The 8,846-nt window shown below is 37.3% G+C and overlaps 1 protein-coding gene across 2 annotated transcripts; it reads right to left on the bottom strand.

The window, feature by feature from the left end:
• Positions 1–3,648: 3,648 nt before the first annotated feature.
• On the bottom strand, positions 3,649–8,618 carry LOC142530834 (uncharacterized). 2 transcript variants are annotated; one of them, XM_075636683.1, is made up of 2 exons: positions 8,419–8,618; positions 3,649–5,756 (listed from the first exon to the last, which is right to left on the bottom strand). In XM_075636683.1, exon 2 carries the CDS (start codon positions 5,723–5,725, stop codon positions 3,800–3,802), a length of 1,926 nt encoding a protein of 641 aa, XP_075492798.1. In that variant the 5' UTR covers positions 5,726–5,756; positions 8,419–8,618; the 3' UTR covers positions 3,649–3,799. The 2 variants fall into 2 exon arrangements, with proteins under 2 accessions (XP_075492798.1, XP_075492799.1); XM_075636684.1 differs by having other exon boundaries at positions 3,649–5,748; positions 8,419–8,587.
• Positions 8,619–8,846: the final 228 nt, after the last annotated feature.

Below are 8,846 nucleotides of genomic sequence, written 5' to 3'. Positions count from 1 at the left end.
CGGTGATGCCAAAACCTAGAAGTTGGTATGATGAAGAAAACAATTATCACAAAAACAGATAATAATTATAGCTAGGTAATTGATAAGTAAATAAACAGTAAAGCAGAGTTTGAAAGAGTATTAATATTAATCAGAAAGATTAATCATCCATCCCAATATCCTTGAATAGTGCATCATCTTCATCCTGAGGATCTTGGCTTCTGTAAGATGATTCAGCTTGATGATGTCCTCCAGATCTACCTTCCTCTGTCCTTCGTTCTACTGCTTCCCCCTTTTTGGCATCAATGCGAGTAAGCAACTCATCCATTCGTCCAGTAAGATTGATAATGCTATCATTCATCATCTCCAAAAATGGGACTTGATTCGAAACGCGGTCATTAAGGGCCTAAAGAGATTGAGATTGGGATTCAATCTTGGCATCGATGGATTCAAGTTTCAAATAAGTAGCCTCAACTTTAGTTGAGATTGAGCGAAGAGACGACTCATGATCAGAGACAGTTCGAATAACATCAGATTGACCAAGAACGATGTTGGCTTGACTAGACAAAACATTCTTCCTGAAAAGATCGGATTCAACTTCAAGCTTAGCCAACGATTCTGCCGTGTTAACGACATATTTCATTACGCATTCTCGGAAGAATTTGGTGGCTTCGACTTCACCAGCATGTTCATAGGTTATCTTTTTGACGATCTCTGAAAGTCTGTCAATTCGTTTCAGTATGTCAATCATAAATTCAAGATTAAAGCGCTCTTCGTCTGAAGATGGACTTCTTGCGAGCATACGTTCTGAGATTTCAGCAAGATGCGCAATATGAGCAATGCGAGATAGTGAATCAGTAGGAGGGATAATTAGGGCAGTAGAAGAAGTAATTTCCATTGGAGCAATAGTAGCAGCAGGGCACCGTATGTGCAACTCAGGAAACATAGATCCATAATATATATGTCTTACTCTGGCTAGAGATTTCTTGCAGTATTAGTTCATCAGATCACATATGATATCCAAACCCGTAGGTGAGCGGTGAATCCGCGACTACAATGCATCGGCTCCTTCATATATAGAAACTACACTTAATTCGTCACATGATGACCCTCATGGAGTTGATAAATTAATCAAAGTACAATGATAGTATGTAGAGTCTCCATGTTGTCCCAGGTCAAATGACTAATGTTGTACAACCATAAACGAGGACTAATTCACTAGATAAGTGATAACTACTTAGAAATCCGAGAGAGAGTCGTTCAGCACAATCATCATATGATCACCATCTGCCTGATTGGATATTTTCATGTCCATGCCAATGAAACATGGTATTAACATCACATATGTTAGTCTCGAGCACGAGCGACATTTATCCATGTTTTAGGCTGTTGAATCGACTAGGAACGAATTAAGTAAACAGTACTCTTCCTAATGAATTTCATGATCCACATGATTTTTAGACCTCATAGTATTTAAATTATATTTAATTACTTTATCTATACAGCTTGCATGAGTATACAAATATAATAAATGTCATAATTGGATAAAACCAAAAAATATTATTAAAATAGATATTGTTTTCCACAAAATGGTAAATAAAAACCAATTGACAAGTTGGTATGCTGGACCCCACTCTAACATACCAAACTAGGAAGATCGATCAATTAACCTTTCTACTTGCTAGAGAAGATTTCGAGGAGTGGGATTAGGACAGTAAACGAATTGAGCATATTTGCGAACTTTTTAAGACGCCTCGATAAATATTTTATTCGTATTCGAATTTATAGAACTCGAGCTGAACCCAAACTTGTTCGAACTTTTTTCGAGTCGAATTCGAGCTCAAATTATTTTATTCGATAATTCGCGTGCGCTCACAAACATCAATATTTTATTAATAATATTAATTATATATACATTTCGAGCTTTCAAACGTTTCGAGATTTCGAACTTTCATTCTCGAACCTTACAATTCGAACAATACTTCGAATAACTCACGAACAGGTTCGAAAAGTTCGAGCCGAACTCGAACTTCCTTCCGAGCCACACTCGAGCGAAAAAATAAAAAATTTTGAGCTTGAATCAAGCTCGAATTCAATATACTTAATTCGAGACAAGTTCGAACCTTAAATATTTATTAATATTCGGTTCGTTTACAACCTTAAATAGGATATCTCAGGATTTTTGTGTCGATATCTTCGTATGAATTCAAAAACTTTTTACATTTCCATCTTATTTTTTCGCAAAGTATTGCCATCCCATGTTTAGTCGAGCTCCAGTGTGAGTTACAACCACTTGGAAAGAGAGTAAATGCAGTTGTCCCCTTAACTGATATTTTTTTAAAAATACATTAGGTGATTCTTTTTATTAAAAAATGTGTTTTGCATTGCCAGAATAACCTAAAACATCCTCTGAATAAATATTTGATTTTGCCACGGCTCTCAACTCCCCTTTTTCTTTCTATTAATAGATAATAGATTAGAAGTGTCTGTAATGGCCAGCGTCATTGAAAACGTTCTGGACAAAAGTTTCATCATAAAATTGGGTATTATGCTTCATTCTCTTTTGGTGTTTGACATCTGATGGTGACATCGCTGCAGAACCTCCGGATTTTGATGTACTTCCATCACTAAAAAGAATAAAACAGCGCATAATCACAGCTGGTCGAGGAAAATATGTTGCTGTTTTTATGTCTGGGAGATATGTTTCAGATAGTTATTGCCATCTGAAAATTCATGATTTCTGTCTTTAGATGCAAAGTTTTCACTGCACTAGTATCCCATTTGTTTTGCAACACAGTTTGTGTATGGTGACGAGTACAAGAATGTCTTCTTATCAGGTAAATCGTTAGTCGATTCTTCAAACAACAAAGAACCAATCGAATAATGTCAACTTGGCAAAGTCAAAGTTCAATTTTCTCATGGAAACTCGAAGAACCGAAGAGTTTCTATACAACATAAACTAGCTGAAATCTGCTACATGGATCTTTTGTTTCATAGTGTGGATAACAACTATCTTGCAAATATATGAAATCTTGTGGCATTTATGTTCTTATGAATATTTTATGTTTTCTGTTCTTTGACAACCATGCCATGAATGCAGAAGCCAGGTTTATCAGCAGCTCGGCGGATCAGTGGTACACGGAACCTTTTTCAACCAATGCTTGTTCCTCACCAACGCTGTCTTCTCGGTCCATGGAATAAAAAGCGCGAGAAATGGTGACACTGATGTAGGCCTAGTTTTTAGATTTTAGGCTTTTATTTTTCTGTATCAGAGGGATATAAAGCTTCACTTTATGCAGTGTGACTGTTGTTCTCCATTTATTATTGAATGATAACGGCAGAAAAGAAGCATTTCTTTAAGAAGTTGAACTTTAAAGATGTAACAGACACATATCATAGAAAACAATAAACGGAGACGACGTGTTAAACTTGTGGCGAAGACCACGACTATTAATTAAACGAAACCCCCTCACCAGGAATTGCCAAAACCTAGCTTGGTTCCTGGTAAAAATGATAAAAGATTAGCTAAAAGGCAACATAAGACCCTGTGAGCCGTTGGAATTAAATTTTATACTCTCATTAATATCATACTAAAAATTTGATTTTCTGTTTCATGCAAATATGTATGATTATAAAGAGACTAGCATGTCGCAAATTTGGAAAGAAACATAAAAGTAAAATAAGTGAACTTCAAAAACTTTTTCCACTAGGACTGACTATTAAGCAACATCAGCGAGATGAAATGCACACAAACACCAAATTGAAAACACGTTTTTAGTCTTTCTTTCTTCTTTATTCATCAAACTCCTCCACATTCAACTTAATGAGAAGGGGAAGAAACAAACTGTCGGGGTAAACTAAAAATATCTTTCTCTTCAAAAGGAGATGCCCACTCCCGAGAGCCGCCATTGTTTGGTTCAGAGGAAGATACCGTCTCCTGCAACCCCGGATGTGATGTACCATTCTCGTTGGGCAGGCTGAGACCCACACTACAAGGAAAAGAATCATATTTACGAGCACTGTTTTGTATGGAATAGTTCGGAGCAGTCCATAACCCGTTCGGCCTTGAAGACGATAACAACCCACGATCCAAACTCCAGTCTATGTTAGAGTAATCAAATTGGGGTATTGAGCTTCCAGTTGTCCAGTCCACTGAGGATGGAGAACCAGACGAGCCATTGATGCCAAGCCCAGAGAAGAGTCCGAGGGACGAGGCGGGAACAATTGTTGGTGATGCCCCTCCCCTGTTCCACCAGCCATTGCTCCTTGACATCCCTTGAGAATCCATTGAGCTACTAAATTGCTGCTGTGATTGGTAATGGAGTGGGTTGTATGACAGATTTGAACTACCATCGTTGGAGCTCAGGCTTCTGGTGATAGCAACAGGTGGCACCAACCCAATAGCCTTCCCTGTTTCGACACTCTTGGGATACCACCCCGTAGCTGTACTCGGAGGAGATGAGCCAACACTAGAGATTGGAGCCTGCTTCAGATTAATGGACTGGGGTCGTTGCATCATAATGACCGGCTCTATAACTGATCCAAGCTGCAAATTCTTTAATTCATTTCCAACAGCCAAATAACGGGTTTCCGTCTTAGCTGGAGGAAGTGAAGCCGGTAATGATGATGCTAATGAATAGGAGACAGAAGGATTAGATCCTGCAGTAGCCCACCTTTTATCTGATGGGACAGCAATCTGCTGTGGTTTAGCCCACTCCAAATTCGGTGGTATTCTATTCAATGGCTGAGTGCTTTTTCCAGGATCGACTGACGAGACTGCTCCTACTGCAACTTTGGTGTAGTTGAAATCCTTTTCATCCCTTTGTTGTATGCCAGATGAAGTTGCTCTAACTTGCGCTCTTACTGCATTCTGTACAAGAGTCATAGGTACCTTACCATTGGCTACAGTAGGCGAATCACCCATTGCTTCAGGCTTGGGAGAGGTAGCTGGAGGCTCCTGCTTCTGCGTTTTTAATGTTTCTTCAGCCATATCAAGGTCACCCTCAGAGGAAACTACAGCTCTTTCAACCTCCTGCTTGGATGCCTTGTACCTTATTTCCATGTCCGAAATACGAGCAAGCTCTTCTGATATGTCAATTTTCAAGTTACCCCCACCGTCCAAATTATGTTCCCTGTGCTTTTCTTCATCGCCTCCTTCAAAAAGCCAAGCTACAGATTCCTCTACTCTACCTTCATTCAGTATAAGAGCCATTGTCGCCCGTTCTTGAGAGAAACCCATGGCAACAAGCTGCTGAGAAAGTGCTTCTAGCTTTCTCGACATAAGATAACCACTGCAACGCTCATGCAGTTCTTGAGCTCGTCTCTCTTTCTGACGTTGATGTTTTTTTTCATTCTTCTGGCGTATTTTTTCTCTTTTGTCGTTTTCAGCTCCAGGTACCGACTCCTGGCGAGTTGCAGGTTGAGGTGCTTTTTCTTTATGGTCTTCTGACTCACCAGACCAGCTGCCATTATTGGAAACAGAATCATACTCGGTGCCAGCCTCAAATGAATTCCCAATATGATCATCCATATCATCTATGTTTCGGAAACGTCCATTCACATGAAACGGACTGGCAGAAGTCCCTAGCATTGTCTCAAATGTTTGGAATGTTCCCAAAAGAGGATTGTATCTAGTTGTAGATATCCCGCCACTGGTGTTAACATGACCCAACGGCTTAGAAGAACCCTTTGGAGGTTCCTTCCCAGCCTTTTTGTCTTTAGACTTGGATTTCGATGCTGGAGACATGACCTCAACTTCGAGTTCTAATTCTGCCACACTAGAGATAAGTGTTGCATCAGCCGTGAGCCATCAACAGACAAGATTATAATCTTAGCACTCAATTACATATTTTGTAAAAAATCATGCATATTTCAAAAAGTGTCAGAAAATAAAAATCAATTTTCATCTTGCAAAATACACGTTATCGAATCAAAACTCGAAGTAAAGAAATACCTTCAGCAGATTTCATAAATTTTAATATCTTATGCGTAACTTCAGCAAAACATGAAACAAAAATGACAAAGGTGACAAATAGCATGAGAGACAAGAGAATATATTTAGAGTTATGGAAAGAAGACAGAAAATGAAAAAGGTGAAGCCAACTTGCATGCCTGATCAGATGCTTGTGCCTTGCCATTAAAGAGGTGCCATACACCTTGCTGTGCCTTGGAGGGATTTGAAACTTATCTAGACTAACAACGAAATTATTATTACTTGAGAAAAAATATTTCAACTTTCACCTACAGCATTAAACAACTTAGTAAGCCTATTTTGCAATCACAATAGCCTCATCATCATCATCATCATCATCATCATCATCTCTATGGAACATTCCCACTATTTGTGGGGTTGGAAACATAGATACTATTTCACCAAATTAAGCAACTTTCTCACAAGATATTCTCATTAACCACCTTTATCCAAATTTTCAATGGTTTACCCCTCCTTCTATTCCTTCCATTAACCTGTCAATCTAACGTATGTTAGTTGGATTGAGGCCGTATTTGTTCTCTTTCCTTGTCGCATGCCCAAACCATATAAGATGTCTCTCCCTAATCTTATCCTCTATGGAGGCTATACCTAGATAGCTCATAATCCTTTGATTCTTAATTATATTATTACACATTCTGTCACACTTCCATCTTAATATACGCATCTTTGTCACCGACATCTTATGTATATGTAGTCTTGTGGTGTACCAACAGTACGAGCCATAAAGCATAGCTGGTCGAACAAAAATCGTATAACATTTTCTTTTAAATCTCGCAGACATTCTTCCATGGCATGAGACTCCTCATGTATCCTCCATTTCATCCACTCTGCTTTAATCTTATAGTTTATATCCTCTTTGATATCACAAGTATTTTGGATAATAGATCCTAAATATAGAAAAGCTTCATACTCTGGGACTGCTCGACTTTCAATATCAATTAAACAATCCATTCGTCTAGATTCTGGACTAAAGTTACAAGTTAAACATTCCGTTTTTACCAACTAATTCTAAAACATTCAATCCTATGGCCTAAAAAAACTCTTTTATGTAAAAATGTCTTATGGTTCATTATGCATCGAAATGCTTTCACTTGGTCTGGTGTTGTAACGAATTTTAAGAAACTGTGAGAAAAAGAAGATAAAGGACATATTCATAATTTAAGTTGATCATTTAACTTTGAACATACCTAATTAATCCAAAAAATACACATTTCATCAATTTATGTGATACCTGGGCAGTTTTTACAAACAATTTTTCTATACAATAAATTAAATAGAAATTTGAATATCCACATATTTCTTGATTCAATGCAAATTTGAAAAAAACTCATCTCGACAATCTTTTGTAGGCTTTCTCCAAATAGTTCTGAACAATTCCCCAGCACTGACTTTCATAGCTTCATGCATAACATGCACGTCCAAAATGTTTAACTTCAAATATTTTTGTCCATTAAAATACTCATTAGAAATCCAGCATCATGATTTATCTCCATAACTTATCATTACTTGAATGAAATTAAATCAAAACTTGAATCTTGAGTGTTCGTATAATATCCACCACATGGATGCAAATACATCAAAAGTCGATAATAGAAAATGACCAGTTTTGTTGTATCAAGATTTTCGATCTCATTACACCATTCTACAGAGAGAATTATTGTTTTTCTGATAGTAAATCATAGTAATTCCAAAAGAGATTACTCACGGTAACTTTATCAACATCATCTAACAAAACATCCTTTTGTTTAATAACTCAACATTGATTTTATGTTGCGTTTACAACTCACTAACTATCATACTTAAAAACCACATTCTTAATTTTCTCTCCACCCCACCTTATTCATCTTGGTTAAAATATTTATCTAATTAGAAGGATATAAATCTGCTCCCACAATCTCCATGCTCCCAAGTCATGCTATGAAAGAGCATCAAACCTCTGACTTAATCCATATGTAAAAAATTATGACAACTATTAATTCCAGGGAGAGGTCCAAATCGAAAATGAAAATAAAAACCCGCCCCTATACAAAAAAAAGCCTAAATTCAAATCAATATTCCTTAAAAAACCAGAAAACACATCAAATTTCACCGAACACCATAAAAAAAACTATCATCCACCGATTAACACGTCAAATTCAATGCATGTTCAAAGTCAATCAAATTAATTTGATTTCAACCGAACAAACGCATGCCAAACCCAGGTACACAAGGGTCAATCCACGTCACAGATTAGTCAATCCAATAAATAATTAATGTACAAATTACCAGACAGCCATCAATAGCCGAGCGCAAGGAAAAAGCACTATATTCTTTCAATCGAACGGCCATTAACTAGCATCAATTCTTAAAATTTAAATGAAAAAAACATGAAATGGATACATTCCATTCTCAACCCTAGCCTTTCCCGATCGATCACAAAATTAGATAGCTAAGTGTGGGGGCTTCACCTGAAACGAATCGATCGATGGAGAAATCCAGCGAGGCGTGCACGATCGTTGTGGAAGAACGGAGGATTTGTTTTGGCGAAAATCAACGAGGAGAGGTGTACAGCGAAATGTGCGTATTAAAGGATATTGAAAGAAAAAGGAGAGTGACAGGCAATGCGAGGCTGATAAAGAAACTCAACAGACCGGATTAGGGTTTTTTTTTTTCCCATTACACATTCATCCGGTTTGTAGATTTTCATTTTAAAAAAATTATGAAAATTGAAAATGAGAAATAGTTTAGAGTAGGTCTTTTGTGACACGATCTCACGAATTTTTATCTGTGAGACGGGTCAACTCTACCGATATTCACAATAAAAAGTAATACTCTTAGCATAAAAAGTAATATTTTTTCATAGATGACCTAAATAAGAGACTCGTCTCACAAAATA

The sequence above is a fragment of the Primulina tabacum genome, chromosome 17 (assembly GCF_025594145.1).
Source record: "Primulina tabacum isolate GXHZ01 chromosome 17, ASM2559414v2, whole genome shotgun sequence".
Classification (NCBI taxonomy): domain Eukaryota; kingdom Viridiplantae; phylum Streptophyta; class Magnoliopsida; order Lamiales; family Gesneriaceae; genus Primulina; species Primulina tabacum.
Note: the sequence above shows the minus strand (reverse complement) of the source record. Positions and strands in the feature narration are given on the sequence as shown.